The 18,462-nt window shown below is 39.6% G+C and overlaps 3 protein-coding genes across 3 annotated transcripts; 1 reads left to right on the plus strand and 2 right to left on the minus strand.

The window, feature by feature from the left end:
• The first annotated feature begins 8,627 nt into the window (after positions 1 to 8,627).
• On the plus strand, positions 8,628 to 10,448 carry LOC134882062 (myb/SANT-like DNA-binding domain-containing protein 4). The gene is made up of 7 exons (XM_063909728.1): positions 8,628 to 8,995; positions 9,185 to 9,252; positions 9,452 to 9,625; positions 9,717 to 9,775; positions 9,866 to 9,931; positions 10,057 to 10,119; positions 10,203 to 10,448. The coding sequence occupies exons 1-7, from the start codon at positions 8,841 to 8,843 to the stop codon at positions 10,350 to 10,352; spliced, it is 735 nt and encodes a 244-aa protein (XP_063765798.1). The 5' UTR covers positions 8,628 to 8,840; the 3' UTR covers positions 10,353 to 10,448.
• Positions 10,449 to 10,450: 2 nt separating this feature from the next.
• Positions 10,451 to 12,145, minus strand: LOC134882061 (putative nuclease HARBI1). Its single transcript, XM_063909727.1, has 4 exons — positions 11,484 to 12,145; positions 11,284 to 11,399; positions 10,977 to 11,088; positions 10,451 to 10,878 (listed from the first exon to the last, which is right to left on the minus strand). The coding sequence occupies exons 1-4, from the start codon at positions 11,911 to 11,913 to the stop codon at positions 10,502 to 10,504; spliced, it is 1,035 nt and encodes a 344-aa protein (XP_063765797.1). The 5' UTR covers positions 11,914 to 12,145; the 3' UTR covers positions 10,451 to 10,501.
• Positions 12,146 to 13,389: 1,244 nt separating this feature from the next.
• LOC134881685 (semaphorin-4E-like) lies at positions 13,390 to 17,772 on the minus strand. The gene is made up of 14 exons (XM_063909201.1): positions 17,682 to 17,772; positions 17,477 to 17,539; positions 17,284 to 17,379; positions 16,374 to 16,473; positions 16,118 to 16,228; positions 15,858 to 16,006; positions 15,578 to 15,753; positions 15,315 to 15,465; positions 15,013 to 15,235; positions 14,806 to 14,924; positions 14,553 to 14,719; positions 14,111 to 14,160; positions 13,727 to 13,980; positions 13,390 to 13,521 (listed from the first exon to the last, which is right to left on the minus strand). Exons 2-14 carry the CDS (start codon positions 17,495 to 17,497, stop codon positions 13,390 to 13,392), a joined length of 1,749 nt encoding a protein of 582 aa, XP_063765271.1. The 5' UTR covers positions 17,498 to 17,539; positions 17,682 to 17,772.
• Between the last annotated feature and the right edge of the window lie 690 nt (positions 17,773 to 18,462).

Here is an 18,462-nt window from a genome sequence, read left to right on the forward strand (position 1 = left end):
CAATAGTTTATAGAATACAATAAAAATGTTTGTTTTTTTTAAAGTAACTTAAAGACATATCTATAAATAATAAAACAAGAGAAACTGATAATGAAAAGTAATGCTGCAGTGGTTTTTACATTTTTTCCACAGCTTTAAATATCAACCAGCTATAGAAAAAAAGCAGGCTGCTGAATGTCAAAACTGACCAGCCATAACAGAATAGAGTAGCCATGTAAACATTTTTTTTTAATTAACTCTCATAATTATCGTTAATATTCATATCTAAATTTCACGCGTGGTTCCTGTTGGTGATATTGCCCGGCTTGCTGTGCTCCTGTGGCCTATTTCCACACCGACCATTTCACCCTGCCGTTCCATCTGGAGTCCCACACTGTCCTAACTTTTCGTGACCATGGTATTGAATTAGCATCTCTCTGACAAAAAAAACAAAACTTGGCCTTTGATTTTTTTGTAAACCTCTGTTCGTTTTCAAATGTGATGGTAATGAGCTGCTCAGATTTTGTTCCTGCGAATATACAAAAATGTACAACCAAGTGAACACAATGTTCTCTACGCTAGACTCGGGTGTATTACGATGCTAAATAAAACATTTAAATATAATTTTTCTTCAAGTTAGCATCTGTGTCACAATATTATGTAAATGTCTATCTTACTTTGAGCTGTTTTGTAGCAAATGTTTGCAAAGATCCAGGAAGAGTTAAGGCTGCAGGGCAAGCCAGAACCAATGCAGACTTCCTGTAGAGGATTTAATAACTCCATCTTGTTGGTTTGGAACAGCACTTAATGTGAGAGGAAGTGGGAAAGGTGAGGGTGTGGGGGTTGGTTTGGAATCGTGCCTGTGGCTCCATCAAAAATGGAACAGGTAATGATCGAATCAGTACATAGCCCAACTCTTTTGCCAAAAATCTATCTGGAACATGCTTCAAAAAGACACCCTGTATTTCCTGCAGCGTCCATGCTTATGTTACACTGTTAGCATTTATTGGCAGTCAGTCTTGTCTGTGGATTTTGGGTATAGATTTTCAGATAATGTGAGAGCATAGATTGGCCTCAGTTTGTAATGCAGTCTGTGGGGACAAGTGATCTCCAGCTTTGCACATAGAGGTTTTCAGCAGAGGAGACAAGTTTATCAAAACCTGGGGAAAACAAGACTTACTGAATGTGTTACTGTCATAATGAATAATTGACCATAAAAAAATAATTGTATAAATAAAACTCGTAATTGATTCCATGAAATGTGTGTTTTGACTAATTGCAGTGTTCAGTTCAGTGTACTGTATATGTGGATTTAGCGAGTGCGTGGAAAAACGTCAGATGGAAAGTGACGGGGGGTGGACCCCTTCAGATTGATTTTGGTGGACATTTGTGGTAAATATGGTATTAAACACAGAATCAATGCTTGTGATAATCAGGGGGAAATTAACCTTGATTATAACAATCATATTCCTTAAATATCAGTACAGATACTATGGTCTTGAAATACTCCTTTCCAAGTAGAATACCTGAATTGAAAATGTTACTTAAGTAGAATTATTATCAGAAAAATGTACTTCAAACATCAGTACAAGTTCTCAGAATGCATAAAGGCTCTTTTTACAATTGTATAATATTATACACTGTTATATAATCTTGTTTCTATAGTTAATAATATAGGAGCATTTAATCGTTCAAGGTTTTCAATTTACTAACATCTACTTATAAATGAATACAATAATAATATAAAATACCAGGTATATATCTTTATTGCAGTATTGCATCTTAAAATGTATCATTTGTTTTTTATGTAAAAAGGATGAGTGTTAAATAAATGCAGTGGAGTAAAAGTACACTATTTGCTTCCAATGTGTAAAGTATATGTAGCATAAAATACAAAATGTTCAAGTAAAGTTAAAGTATGTCAAAATAGTACTTAAGTACAATTGTGATTTAACGTTATTTACTTGGACAATGATTTTGAAAATCAGAAGGCCTTCGTTCATTTTCAGCTTCAAGTCATTCTCAAAGATTGAAGACGAAAGGCTTTGAATCTCCTACTCTGTCCTCTACAGAAAACGTCCTACTTCTGCAGGAAGACAGCATGCAGCAGGATTTCCTCCCAAGAAGAGAGTGCTTGCAAGATGGGGAAATGAAATCACACGTTCAGAGACTTCTCTGATCTGTCCCCTGGGAAAAATGTTCCCAGACTTCAAAACTTTGGCTGAAGTGGCCCTGCTGTTTATTCTGTCCTGTGTGTGGCAGCAGACGGCTATTTTTCTTATAATTATCACAAGTTTTTAGTGACCTATCACATTGGGAACAACAAACCATTCATCTGCTTCGTGTTGATATAATAAGCGACATCACAGTTTACGTTCATTCCTTATGTTGTTCTTTTAATGCATAATGTGTAGTGTTCTTCTGTATATTCACAAAGAAAATCTTTAATTAAATGCCATTAAATCTGTTTCAACAGGCTGTTCCTTAAGTCCAACTTCAACCACTAAAATGCCAGCACATATTTATCTATGTTTAAAAGCCTTTGACACAAACCCAATCCCTACCATTTCTTAGCATGCTGTTTGTTGCTGTTGTTGACCTTGCGTTTGAGCGAGGTGAGCACACGTTTTCTTTGAAGAATTAGGAGTATCACTTAAAAAGAGACAGGTTTCAGAGAGCTGCTGGCTAAAATGGAAGAACATAACTGCAAAAGCGGGATCAAAGTGGTGAAGGATGTATTTTTGAATACAAAGAAAGTGGGACAGAGGGAAGGCATGCAATCAAGGCGAGAAGGGGCGAAGACAGGGCAAGGACAATTATAAAAACAGTAATTAAGTGGACACAAAGTGAGATCTTACTAATCTGTAAATCCATAGCTATAATTACTGTTCTGCTTTCATTGTTCAAGAGTGCCTTTATAAATACAATATATGGCATAGAGTAGGTAATTCCAAATCCAGGTGCAATGGACTGCTGTAACAACCTCCACTCCTTCAATACGGAATATAGGGTATTGCAGACTGTGTACCAAAGACAGAGTTCAGATATGAAATATGGAATACAAGGTACAAAACATGGAGTAAATTTGACAGAGTATCGAGTTCAGACACATATGTTTGGTGATATGCTTGGTGGTGTTTCAATTCATCCCAAAGGAGTTGGAACGGGTTAAATTCCAGACCCTGTGCAGGCAAGCGAAGTTATTTACTGCAAAACTGACAAAATATTTGTATATTAAAGACTGTATTTTAATTGTTCCTCTTGTACCCATGACCATATTTAAAGAATATTCACATTTGTCGCCCAAAAAACAGGTCAGCATTCGGCAAGTCACGGCACATTATTAATGAGCACCGTAGCTTACATCATCCGCATTTCACTGTCACGATCGGCTGTTTCTGTGAACGAATGTTGTGTCACGGTAAATGTTGCGCCCACAATGCATTGTGGGACAGCATTTTGTCCTTTCCTAAGCTAAAGGAAGTATCAAATCTCCTTTCCTATCCTCTAGAGAATCCAAACAGCCCTTATCATGGCTGCCACTGAGGTATTTCCAGGTCCGTTCACTCCATTAGGAACCTTCCTAAGCTAAACTGACTATTTGACCGCAACCAGGGTTCCCAAGACAAGTTCCTACTGCCATCCCCAATTATTATTACATTGTCAATATTCACTATCTTTACTGTCCAGTTCTGCTTTCTGACTGATTCCATGTTATATTGCATCCTCAGATTAAGATCTATGTTGCAAAAGTCCCCGGGCAACAAGATTTTAAAGATATGTTATACCACTAATATCATCGAGGGTAAAATTTGAAAGTAGGCTTTGCCAATAAAATAATATGCTTTTAAATAGCAAACAAAGGTGTACTTGTGATTACACCAAATCAAAAACAAATACAAGACAAACACTTTGCAAATGGCTGGTAATCATTTAATCAATTCTTCTTCTGATTTTACACTCCAGCTCGATATGCGAGATTGAGATATCTCTCGCACTTTCTTCTCCCTTTTTCTTACATTTCTCCTTCAAGGGTGCATCTGCCTCTCCCTCTCTGTCTGCACTCCTCTCGTTTTTTTTGCTCCCATTACTGTCACTGCCTCTTTCTTCCCCTGTCTCACATTTCCTGTCCCCCACTTAACAAAGTGAAGAGCGACAACTCCACTACCTTGACATTCCCTCAGGGGCCATGTTGAAAAATAAGAATTGATGTTGTCCTGATGCTCAAGTTTCCGCTCAAAAAATACAAATGATTTATTCACTCGATACTGCATAAATTTACCTCATAAAATTTTTTTTTCTGTATTCCTACAATATCAACCATTTAAGTCCCAATTTTAGACTTTCTCAGGAGATGTTTCAAATCTTAAAAATGCATATAAAATAGGAAAAAACATTTAAATCCAATCAAAAGAGGCATGCCTTACTGTTCTAGTGTAGTAATACAGTGCTGCATTGATCTGGAATCACTTGGACACATGACATTTAAGATCTTAACAGAAAAAAGAAATCAGAATTTAAAATGAAAAATGTATTATATGTGAAAACACTCAAATGAACTTAAAAGAGGCGTGTCCTACTTGTCCAGTGTAACAACGCTGCACTGATTCCGAGTCACTTGGTCATATGACCTGGAAATTCTTAAAAAATAAATGAGTATTTAAAAAAAAGGAAAAAAAAGACAATATTCTAAAATATTAATTTGAAATTGCAAAAAAAACACTTCAGTCCAATAAAAATAACGGTTTCGTACTCCTCCAGCATTGATGACATAGGAACCTTACACTAACATGATCATAAAAAGACTGGCCTTGGATATGCCTGATTAGTTTAACGTGCCGGGGGGGGCCCAGAAGTATACCCAAGCTGCCCTTGGGACTTGGATCTTAATAATGACCATAACATTATAGATGCAGGGGTCATACAGGGGCTGTCCTACAATGTGCCTGGATGAAACTTACATAATATCCTGAGAGGTCATTCAGAGGGGGGCTGGGATCCTTAGTGTTCAGGGGCATGCCTGTATATATATCTGGGTAATTCCCATAGGGGGGGTCGTTCTGGGGGTATTGCGTTGCAGAGGCTGTCCTATAAGATTAATCCAGGTTATAATTAATGTACCGTCCCTTATATAGGCCCCTTTGTAGATCAAAAATGGAGGAAAATAGCGAAAGGCATGGAAAAGGTCTTTTTATTTTATCTACAATTCCATTTCTTTCCTTTATCTCTTATACTGCTAAAGGGCATCTCTCTGTGGCTTTATAGGGGTAGAGATCAGCTTTTTTTAATATTGGTGACTATTACGATTTAATAAAGTCATCACTGTAATCTATCATTGATGGAGGATGGACATTATAGGCCTGCCCTCATTAGCAAGTCGAGAGGATTCAGAGGGTAGGAGGAGGAGGAGGAGAAAGAAGAGGACAGAAGGAGAGAGAAAGCGAGGAGCTACACTGAGCGAATTTAATGCAAGGAAAATTATTTTGCATAACCGAAGTGGGTGATTAAAGTCTTTGTGTACATTCATGTTTGTTTTGGTTTGTGAAGCTGAAAACGTTAACTATACTGAAAAAACACTCCTGTCATAAAGGCATCACATTTCTTTATTTTTTTATGGATACTTTCAGAGAGATGACAAAACACCACAGTGAGTGCTACTCTTAAAAAGAACAAACAAACAGTAGTGAGACTTTTTTTTTTAACTGAGTCTTCAGAAGATTTTTCCAAGGCTTTTTTTTTTCTCTTTCAAGTTAGCTACCTACAATGCAAGCACACTTGGAAGGCACACCCTGAAAAACAGCTATTATGTGCTCACCTAGTTTTCAATTGATGGGTTTAAAAAGACATATAATACATTTTCAGAGTCATATTTGCATTTAGTGTCTCTACTGGGACATGTCTCCATGCTTTAATGTTCATAAAGCTCTTTATTTTTCTCATACTGCCTGTGCTGCAGCACCTCTTTTCACCCTCTGTCCGTAACTAGAGCCTAGTCTGCTCTTATTGGTTAGCTGGCCAGCTCTCATATGAATCGTAATTAGAGATGTCCCGCCCTTGTATGTACAGTGTGTTGCAGCGCTAGCAAATTGCAGCGCAAATGTAACATAGTGATGTCACCATGTTCTCGAACTAAACGGAGTCCAATGGAGGCGTTTGAGGCATGGGGGGGGGGGGGGGGGGAACTCCCTCTGGATTTAAAGCTTTGCAAACCATTTACATGCACATAGACCTATAATGGAAAAACCCCCAAAAAGCACAATAGGGCCTCTTTAAGAATTAAGGTCATATGTTGGGTTTTACACCATGAATTGTGTTGTTGTTTTTTTAATCAGTTAAAAAGTTGTTACATTAAAGACATTAATTAAATATGGAGAGCAATTTCAATATCAAGACATAGTATTATTGTTCCATTTTCTATTACAGAGGTACTTTAATGTGATAAGCAGGCTGCACGGGGCCTTGTACTTAAGTAAGAGTTTCTCGGACGTCACTGCATTAAACTTGTTTTAGCGCCATGTTGCCTTCAAGTAATTCTAATGAGCTGTGTAAGTGCAGCTTCTCAATTATAATTACAGACTGAAAAATATTCTGCTCTTTCGATTGCAAAAAAGATGTTATTGCATAAAAAAAGCATATGTACAGTATGTTACTGACTGATTATCTAATTCAAATCAAATTACAATTACAAAGCAAAGCAAGGTTGTAAAATGTAGTTATTTTCCTTCCTAGACAAGCATCATTATTCTGTGATGAATAATATAAGACACCCACAAGTCTGTTGATAGATGATTCAGCAATTATGGGAAATTATTTATCAGATATCAAGGCATGTGAAGATTTTGCTACCCATTTGTTTCCCACAGGTTTCCAGAGGGCCTTCAATCTTAATTATAATATATACATGACTGCCACCTTGTGGCAGCAAGTGATAATATATTTAGAGACATTGCCAAGGATTTGAAATCACCTAGAATTCTAAACTAACATTTCTGATAAATTACAAAGGCTGTGGTCTTGCTGGGTTTTATATGTATACATAAAACCTGAGAGCTCTGTTAGTTGGATGAATTTGGCAACTTCTAACATTGTTCTACACTGTCATTTAAACATATGAATTTATATTCTCCCCAGCTTTTCATCTGCTTTCACTTATTACTGATGGCTATACATAATAAATATCTGATCAATACTACACTGGTTGGTTCTGCCCTAATATGTGAGTGCAGGTATACTTGCCTTCAGAGCTATTGATTGAATCATGCTTCCTGGGCAGTACGTGCCTGAGGTAATACTGAGGTGCGTTCATATCCAGTATGTGTGCTGACTGTCAAATAACTCCATGCATTTTATTTTATTTTTTATATTAGAATTATCAAATGTTCCCCTTTCTCTTCCCCCTCTATCTTTGACATGTCTGTTGATTTCCACAAAACGCTCCCAAAGGAAATAACTGTTTTTCCAGTCACACTCCTACCTTACACACGGGGAAATAAAGACACCGGAAAGAAGAGAGAAAGGGAAAAGAACTGAGAGAGAGGCGACAAAGAAAGACTAAGACACAAGGGGACGAGACTAAAGATAGACAGAAAACAGAGAAGCAGCAAAGAGTAGGAGAGCAGATAGTATCCCCCGAGACCTCATTAGAACATTACCACAGCTCAGTTCAAGGCCACCTAAAAAACAATGTTACACTTTCTCTGCAACTGCAGACAAAAAACACACAGCTTCCCCACATAGCCCACCAATCCTGCCATCTAGTGTGGGTTTTTTTAAGGCTTGCAGAAACCTAGTTATGGTGACATGTTTCATTGCTGGCACATCTTCCAAAGTGTTCATGCATGCAATTTTTCTAGGCAGTTATCTGCTACTGTACTGGTCAAATTTGAACAATAACTACAGGTCCCATAATGCTTAGCGGTAAACAAATTACCAAGACTCCACTGTAGCTCTACAGGTTGATGCAGTGATTATGTATTTTTGTAAGCAGACCCAAAAGTAAACTTCGCAGTTAGCATCCCTTGACTTTAAGCAATAGTCAATCCATTGGGTATCGGAATAATCCAGAAAATAAGATTTGTGGCAAACTAGCGTTAATGATACTTACACATTTTATTCAGCAGGATAATATCCACATATTAACATACTAGCTGTAATGTAAATTATATTTTGAGAAGTTAAAAGCTAACGTAAGGCTAAACAAATAACATGACGATTGCATGACCTTATGTCGCCACCCCTAAACTACGGGCGGATAATCTTGGGTTTGATGACATTTAGTAGTGTTATTCAGTCACTTGTGAGCAACTGCCTTTTTAAAAACATGTAAAAGCTTCCGACATTTACGTGATGTACTTTATGACGTGGAAAAAAAAACTAAGAAATCTTGTAATTTTGATTATTTGATGCATCTAACCAAAAACTAATTCTCGAGACCAGGGAACGTGGCAATGCTAAAACGCTAACGTCTTTCCGGGTTAAAAGGACTCATTCCTGCGCCACTGTTTTCAACAAAACGCTACAACAGGTTTGAAATGAACTGTTCCTTGCGCTTTAAGAGTTCTTTGCCAAAAAATTGACAGTACAGCAGACTGCTATTATATAAATGTGTTTTGGTTGTTTTGTTTTCTTATCATGCTTTACCACCAGGGGCCTGTACTACGAACGGAGTTCAACCTACTTAGAACTAACTCAGGGTTTCCGCGGTAACCCGGGGTTGACTAAACCTGGACATCTTGATTGGTCTTAAACGGTACTACGACGCTGATTATGAAGTTGATCAGCTGAACCTGTGTTCACTCAACCAGAGTTACTGCGCGTTCACATAAAAGGGGTGGTACCAGCGCAAAAAAACACTCTCGATCATGGCGCGCTCTCCCTATTTCACAGAAGAGGAATGCGAGATGATAATGAGGAGTTATGAAGAGTATAAACCGACCCTGGCTGCTAAATCCAACACCGCGGCAGCAAACAAGGCGCGACTGGGGTGTTGGCAGCAAATTACAGACCGCGTAAATTCGTAAGTAGGCCTATTTCTTTACTTCTATATGTCCGTTAAAATAATCCCAACCTGAATACAGTATGTCAGGACGATGTACAATAACAGTCGGAACGTTACTGTATCGTATGTGCAACCACAAATGAAGCAGGACAACTGAATGTTTAGTCCCCTTCACTAATTCTGTGTATGTCCCTTAAATACTTCCAGAGGTACCAGCAGCGCCAAACGGACCTGGCAGCAGGTGAAGATGAAGTACAAAAACATCATTCAGAATGGTAAGTAAGAATGTGTGTGTGTGTGTGTGTGTGTGTGTGTGTGTGTGTGTGTGTGTGTGTGTGTGTGTGTGTGTGTGTGTGTGTGTGTGTGTGTGTGTGTGTGTGTGTGTGTGTGTGTGTGTGTGTGTGTGTGTGTGTGTGTGTGTGTGTGTGTGTGTGTGTCTTGTCAGAGAGAGCTAAATGTGTCTGTCTTTAACAGCCAACAAGAAGAAGGTAGAAATAAGGCGCACAGGAGGAGGGAGGGCACCAGACTCCTTTACTCTTGCTGAAGAGTTGGCCCTAGCCAACAACAGTGGCAGGGTGATGATGGATGGGGTGGCAGGGGTACAGTCTAACCCTGGGGCAGCTGAAATGTCCACCCTCTATGTGCAAGGTAATGTATGGCATTCATCGTTCTTCATGTTAGAGTATTTTGGCTTTCTTCCCCTGAATCATCAGTAACATGTGTCTTCTGTTGCATGCAGTCGAGGGTGGAAACATCACAACCCTGCAGCCACCAGGATGCATTCATCCTCTGACACAGGTAATTCAAATGGATAACATCCATGACATGTAAATTAGGCTATGTCACCCCTAAAGTATGGGTGCAGCGTAAAATTCTGAATCTTTTCAGGATGATGATGATGATGATGATGATGATGACGAGACCCTCACAGCCCCCTCCGACACACACATGCAGGTTAAAACACTTTACTGCTACTATATGCCACATTAATGTCCTAGGAGGGTGAGCATCATTTGTCAGTACTGTCTGAATCAAGTGACCTGTGTCATTAATGCAATGTGTGTGTGTGTGTGTGTTAGGAGGACTTGGAGGAGCTTTCCCCTCCTGAAGCCTCCCTCCCAGGGACCTCACAGTCAGACAAAGTACAGTTTCTCCTTCCTTGTTTAATTACTGAATATAATGCATACTAGGCTAATGTGTACAACATGGGGTGGGGGTTGTGTAGGCCACAGTGGACAATGTCCGCAGTTTATACAAGAAAGTGCTGGAGCTAGACCGCACAAAGAAGAGGCTGGAGATCAGAAAGCTGGAATTAGAAATTGAAAAGCTGGAACATGAGAAGAAGGTATTGTCTTATCACTCCATTAATATATAGGCTACCCACACCCTATATGTGTGTCATTGATCTGGCTTTTCGTCACCTTTTCTTCTTGCAGGAAAGAGAGTCATCTAATAAATGAATAATATCAGAGATTGGTGTGACATGTCTTTATTTTTGTGCATTTAATTTGTGGTGTGTACAATTCATTGGAAAAACTGGTTGGTAATGGCATCCCTGACAGCACGGCCTGTTGGATGATCCAGGGTGATTGGATCAGTAATATCAGGGGGTGGGGGAGGATCATGAGGGGGCACTCTTTCCTTCCTTATTGTGGCGACATTCTGAAGAACCACACATGCTGCTATGGTTTGGCAGGCCCTGTCTGGCTTGACCCGAAGGACCTTCAGGCAGGCGAATCGGGCCTTCAATATGCCAAATGTCATTTCGATCCTGGCCCTAGTGACACTGTGTGCATGATTAAATGATCTCTGTTGCCTTGTTTGTGGATCAGGAAATGGTGTGATGAGGAACTTCATGCATGCGTAGCCACGGTCCCCCAGCAGGATTCCATCAAATTGCCCTTAGATGAAATGGAGGAAAAATTAAACAACTGTCACACTGATTTCATGTTCACTATTAAAGCATATTACTTCAGGTAAATCGATATAGGACTTTTACCTTGGTGGAATCTGTCAGACAGTGATGATTCTCTGAATATACGGGAGTCATGGACTGACCCTGGCCACCTTGCATCCAGGCTTGTGATCATATAGTGGTGATCGCATGTCATCTAAGAATATGTGCACAGGTAAGGAACATAACAGGTGAGGCATGCTGTTGCGCATGTAAATGACACCACCCCATGCAGAGGACAGGAAATCATTCTACATGACAACAGGAATTGACAGGTTGACATTACCTATTCCAATGAATCGTGGACTGTACAATGTACGCCTACTGTTAATCTGTTAGTCTTGTGTATTACCTGGACATTGATGGTGTGTTTGGACTTTCTATTCACAAAATCCCGCTCATGCTCTCCCAGGGGTGCACTGATAGGAATGTGCGTACAATCAATGGCTCCAATTACTCTTGGGAAACCTAGATATTTTGTTAGTCAAATCAGTTGCCAGTCACAATTATGAAATGTGCAAATTACCTATTTTTAGATTAGTGGCATATTACCAGCGATTGCATAGAACCCTTCTTTTATCTGACGTGCAGGCAAATGGCCAGGGAATACAACAAATGCATCCACCAGTTTAGTGAGAGCAAGTACCACCTTCCGTATCACCCGGCATACAGTGTTCTTACTCAGGTTTTCAGCATCACCGATGGAATACATATATTGTCCGCTGGCGAAATAGCGCAATGAAAGACATAACATTTGCTCGATTGTGAGGGCCTGACTTCGGCGGGTTACATTAGAGACGTCCGCCTCGAGCAGCTGGCATAGGTAACGAATTCCCTCAGCTGAGAATCTATATCTTTCATGGAGAACATCGTCCGGGTACGCCAGCGGATTCTGGCGGTCTCTAAATACCCTCGCCCTCCGAAGAGAGCCCCTCACAATCTGCGCGCCTATATCGTACGGATCGTCCAGGTATGCTGGCATTGTCTTTAGGGGACATGTCGGTGGAGGAGTGGTGTCTAAATAGGGTGTGGTTAATCGGAAACCTAGGGTTAACCAAGAACTAAAACTGGGAAGACCAGTTTTGGGATCCTACGTATATTGCCATGGCAGCATACCTCGGTTTTAACATATCCAACTTTCGTAGTATGGGTTAACCAGCAACATACGCTGCACGTGACCAAGTTACTCTCGAAGTTACCCCGGTAAGCCAGAAAACCAGCTTCGTAGTACAGGCCCCTGGTGACCCATGCTCTACACACCTGTTGTTGATTGCCTCATCAGCCCTCCTGGCCTCCCAAGCTGTTTCCTATTGTCCCTAATTATGTTTTTGACCTAGACTAAATATGTTTTGAATTCCTCCAACATTTTGCCACCCGTTCCAGGCTTTTGTTTCAAGCCAATTTAAACCAAAGGGAGTGGGGCCAGTTTAAGTAACTTTAAGATGAAGCAGTACTTTTAAGCAGTACACTTTAAGATGTTTTTAATCAAAGGATGTCGAACACACTTGTCTATTTTCTCAGATAGGCTCAACAACTCTCAGCGAGACTGCAATACCTCATTTGATCGTAGAGACTGGACGACATGTTACCATTCACTAAAGGAGGGCGCTGTTTTACTCATTTTGGAAAACATACTTGAAATTGATGAGGAAATGTCCACAACGAGTCTCTACCAAACAATCCAAGGTGTTTTTTTGTTGTTATTTTACAAAAGTAAAGAAAATAACCAATCATTATTTCAAATACATAGTGATACTGTAGCTGGCCTGTGCAACTCAGTCTTTAATGTTGGTTTGTAGTGCTTATGTGCACGTTGGCTCAAAATAGTTAACTAACACATTTTAATCAACAGAGGAATGATTAGCATGTTATTAGCTATAGCTTAGCTGTTAGCAATAACTGGGCCTTTTCTGCTCTTAATGTCTTAATGTTATGGTATATGTCCCAGTAAAGTTTAGTTTGAACTACTGAACACTTTTATTATTCTTTTGAGTATCACTCATTTAAGGAAACATAGACAGTGATCGTTATAAGATACAATGAGTTATGGCACTCATGCATGTCAGGTGCCAGCTGGATAAGCAAAGGTTTACTTGTTAAAATATTAAGAAATCCTTGGCTATTTCACCAGCCTTTAATGGCCCTGTTCCATTTAATTACCAAGAACAGGTGTTGTTCATGTAATAAGGGATAACCTGATGTTGTGAAAAAGGCCTATGTTTATATGTATGTACTCTTAAATAAGTAATAGCAAGAGTTTGATGTTCAATTAAACCACAGAACTTGGCAAAATCAATGCATTCGAGTTGATTTTTTATTTCTGTAATAACACATGTTCCTCCAAGGGTGCAATCTGAATCATCACCCAACTTAGATATCATTTGTTTCTTTTGTATTTTGCATTTATTGGAACATATCTCTGATATAATACAATAAAACAATTTGTAAGGGAAGGGGTTCAACCTGAGATCTCAATTACTTGGCAGCCGTCGACAGTGTATGCCTCTACCACCTCTAGGTTTGCCAAAGTGAGTTCCGGGAGAATGAACATAGATTTAAAACTCCCAGTTTCCACACTCTGCTCCTCTTCCTGGTCCGAGTGTTGATCGGAGGTAGGGTCATAGTGACGGAAAAGCCTAACAGCGATCATGTGATTGTTGTTCATGTTTTCGTTGCTACAACCAATGTGATTTTGCTCTGATCACGAGTACACTGCATATGAGCAATATCAGCAAGCAGGACAAGATGATAACAGCTGCCTTCATTGTTCTGTCAAGAGTGCTAGGGTCCTGAACCTGGACGAAGTATTGGACCACCATCGTCCGGTGCACTTTGCCCTTTACTGTTTCCACTGTCTCACAGGTGTAAATGCCAGACTCAGAATAGGAAGGTCTGATGATGAGACCAAGGCTCAGAACAATGTGTCGGGGACTTGGAAGGAGGATACTGTCCGAGAGGCGCCAGCTGATTGGGAGGTTTGTTTTAGGGGAACATGGAAGGAACTGCGCTGTCCTGATGTTCAGGTAGACAATGGGAGGTTTCTTATTCACTGAGGAAGAAAACACCAACAGATTTGTTGAATGTATTAAGCCTTTTTTAATTTCTAGTCATAGGAATAATCTGTGATGACATTTGAACCATAATTTCAGTGATGTAAAATGTATTATTGTTTGACTTACAATCAGAGATGGGGCACATCTGGATGTCTCCATCAGTCAAACTCTGAATTCTGCAAGAAGACAAACTATTTCTTTATCACTTTATCAATTATATAAAACAATGATGGCACACTGTGGTTCTCACAAGTGAAACACTTGTAAAAGTAACCTAAGTCTTTCTAATGGCCAGCACTGTAGGAGTCATAAAGAGATTTATAGAAGTCTATGAGAAATGATTGTATTTATTTTGCATCTTTGAAGTTAATTCTAGCATTATTTTTCCATCTTCATGCATCTCAGCTGGTTAAAGAAAGAAAACAAGAGGGCAATGAACAAATGCCAAACTAAAGGCTTCTAGACCGTAGACCAATGAGTAACTTCATGGCTATTACGCCCATTTCTTATTCTGACTATGGTAAAAACTGAAAATTGAAAGTAAAACAATATAAGAGTTTTGATTTACATAGACTTAGCAAATGCGCCGGCAACCGACACACACTGGCCGCTGATCATGTCCCAGCCACAGTACGGGTCTCTGGCAAGAAGGCAGTCATCGCATGATGTGTAGCGGCTGCAGTCCCTCACATTAACTTGAACAGCAACGCCATTGGCACCACTGTACAATTGGCCCTAAAGAAAAAAAGTTGACCGAGTTTAGAGTAGACTCACATTTTTCAATTAGAATAGTGGAACAACTCTAGTGACTTGGGCCTTACTGTTTTGGAGGACAGCTGGAGAAAGTCGACTGACTGAGGAGTTGGAAACAGCTGCAGCTCCTCAATGATGCGGCCTTCCTCACCGTCAAACCTAACTGCCTTCTGCAGCCAACCAGAGTCTATTTGAGATGAATTACATGGATTCAGTTGACCAACGCATTTGTGTTATTGGGTTGAATAAAATGTCTCCACAAGCTTGTTGCATACCTGTGCCAATAAACATAATTTGATGCAGTTGTCCATCCAGTGAAGTGACTTGGTCCACGACAATTTTGGAGAAAAGTGTTCCCATGCGGACCAACAGAGGCTTGCCAGTGATCGGTGTGACCCCCCCTTCCATCAAAGGGTGGTTCTTCACAAACAGCAGGGTTTTGTCTGAGAAGTCGAGAGAGGTCATTACACCTTCCGCCCGCAGTTTATCGTTAATGCACTGAAAGAACAAGATGAAACAAATCTATATGATGAACCCTATTAGTGATGCGATTAATTGTTCTTGGCTTGATACTTACTGAACCAGGGTGAGGGAATGGCTCCTCTCCTGTGTATGTGTCCCAGCTCCCAGTATCACTCTCAGTCAAAAACCTCCCGCTGAATACTCGGCTAATGTCAGAAAGCTTGTATGCACAGACAGCAGACTGGCTGCAAGCACCTGAGGAATCCCTGTGACGGATACAGAAAATATTTTGGGGTATTTTTGATCAATAATCATGTTTAATTAATCTATACTCTTTATACAATCAAAGCAATAACTTTCTATATTAATGTAACTTACACGTTAATGGTGAACGTAGCGTAAAAGATGCTATCCCTCCAGTTTCTTGGGTCTTGTAGAAGGAACACATCCTTGACCAGGGATGGGGAGCCAACATTGCCAAATGGACATTCCAAACGTACCTTTAAGAAAGAAGTCCATTTTCCCTGCAGGGTCCTTCGGCCCCCCATGTCACTCTAAATAATCGTAATAATTAGCATTAGCTTAATGGAAATTGATGGGTATGTGAAGCTAGTCCAGGTGTTTTAAGTTTCCCAATCGGATGAATTTAAAGACGGACCTTACAGACACGGGCAATTCTTGACACCTGTATGTTGCCATGACGTTCCTCTACAGCGTTCTCAGTGAAGAACAACACAACAAAGTCATCTGTACCATCCTCACTGTTTTTGCTTGCTTCAACGAGGCTTAAGGATATCATGGTAGGCTCTAAAAACGGAGGCATGAAAGGTTGGACAACAAAAAACTCAAGTGTGTACGATGATGAACAGAAGAAAATGTTGCATGATTCTGTTTAGTCCCCATGTTAGAGCAACTTACCATTGAACCAGGAGAGTAACATTTCAGTCTTGAGAAGGTTCGGTCCATGTCTCTGAAACACCAGTTCTGTGCCCAGAAAGTTTGAGGAAGTGGCCGAGTACAAAGTGTTTCCTGTCAAGTTAAAACAAAACAGTTGTGTGCCATTATTTTTGTCTGACTCTCGCCTTATTACAATCAGATAGTTATCTGAAGAAAGCAGTCATCACAAAAAATTGAAATAAGGTGTTAGAAAATCTGTAAACAGTTATGTACTTACCATTCATTAGGGTGGCAAAGCGTTGGTGAGGGTCAAAGGGAACTTTCCCCCTCCCCACCTGCTGATTTCCCATAAGGGACACATTTCCATTTATGAAAGTCTGTTGAAGCAAATGTTATTGAACACGGGACTCAAAAGGAAATGTGCTTATGCAATTTATTTATCTAGAGCCAGTGGATTGTTCGCTGAGTTTAACACAAAGACTGCACAGAAACCGAAGGAAATACATGGCCTCGCTTGGTCCAACTGTGACAAAATCCACCTTCCCAACCTATAAAGCGTACTCATCAACACTTTATTTCTTGCTTTATTTTCATGTCTGTAGTTGCTAATCCAACTACAGAATAAACAACTGCCTTTTAAAGCAAACGGAAGACATGGCTTAAATATTAGCTGGCTACATCAGACCACCAGAAATATTGACCTTTGCCCACATTCACTAAATGGCTGTCAGACAGAAAGCCAAGAGGTTCCAAAATTGCCCTCATACAGTAGTTGCCGCAGTTTCCCCCTCTACTTTTTTACCTTTGAAAAACAGAAACAAATTTAAATAAAAGTCCATGTTCCACAAATGTACGTACCTGCTTTTTGCCATTTATAAGATAAGATATAGTTAATTGATCCCAAATTTGGAAATGTTTTCATAACAGCAACATTAAAAAAACAAGGCATTGCACATAATTAGAAATTAAAAAGAGTAGAAAATACTTACTCCCCCCAGCAGTCCACAGCGATCATTGTTGTCATTGACACTTTTTTGATATGATTTGATCATTAACATTAATTGGTGGTTTATAGACATCCCTTATTCCAACATGACTACTTAATTAAACAGAAAGAGCACATAACAAAGCAGCTGCCTTAAAAAGCTCCGTATGTTATATATTGAACGTTAAATAAAGTGACTTACCATGTAGTCACATGCAGGTTTGAAAGCATTTGTCCCACACACTAGCATTTTACCATCCTCCATTGTCTGTAGAGTGCGAATGAAGTTATCACATTCCTGTTGGAAGAAACATATTTGATTCAAATTAAACTTAATACCCTCAGATGTTCGGGGAACATATTGCACGTAGATGATATTTTAATTCTCACCATACCTTGGTGTCCTTTCTTTTCATTTCACAGAGGGCTGTGTCTGCTGAACTGACTGTCCATTTGGCCTGGAAGAAAAGAAAATTTGGAATGACCAAGAAACGTGGTATTAGAAGTTCAAATAATACGGGAATCCTATGTCATTACATTTGTTAATGCTGTGTTATTGATTTTTATTCTTTTGGTGTGTTGCAAATCTGAATGTCTTACCTCACTGGTCTTTTTGGTGATGTCATCCAAGTTTAGTGTGAGCACTTTCCCTCTGGCTCCGACCACAAGTTGGCCGATATCATCTCTTATCATCAAAGAGTTTAAGCTGCTGAAACCGGACTCTTTGAACTGCTTCAAGTCCATGTCTAAACCCGGCAAAAAGACAAGGAGTTGAGGGTTTTCTAATCTATTTATGCTCAAACTGTTAAGTTGTTCAATGTTCAATTTTCCTACTTTATAGCCCATACTTTAAATGTATTTATCTGAGTATCTAGTATAAAAAAAATCCAAATCATCAATTTAACGATTGGATTTTGGTGTATTGCTGTGGCAACACATAACACGTTTAATTCAGCAGGATTATCTCCACATATTAACTCCACTTTACTCTCTAACCCTACTGTTGCCAGAAGCAAAACGCTAACGTTAGGTTATAAGCAAATTACATTACGGTTAGTGGCTGCGCATCAACACCCCTAAACTAAGGCGGACTTGTCTTGGCGTTATGGGATGGCGTTAAATCGTGTAATTTTATCACTTGTGAGTTTCCACTGTTTTAATGACGCAAAGACGCTTCAGTTACTCTCGAGTCAGGTATTTACTGATATATTTTATGTCGTTAAAACAAAACGAAAAAAATCTTGTAATGTTATGTTAACCACAGACCTGATTTTAGACATCTCACTACAAACAGATTTTAAAAAAGGTTGACATAGATACGAGGGTAACCGGAAGTGGTCGAATGCTAACTTATTTCCGGGTTTTAGGACTCATTCCTGCA

The sequence above is a fragment of the Eleginops maclovinus genome, chromosome 19 (assembly GCF_036324505.1).
Source record: "Eleginops maclovinus isolate JMC-PN-2008 ecotype Puerto Natales chromosome 19, JC_Emac_rtc_rv5, whole genome shotgun sequence".
In the NCBI taxonomy this organism is placed as follows: domain Eukaryota; kingdom Metazoa; phylum Chordata; class Actinopteri; order Perciformes; family Eleginopidae; genus Eleginops; species Eleginops maclovinus.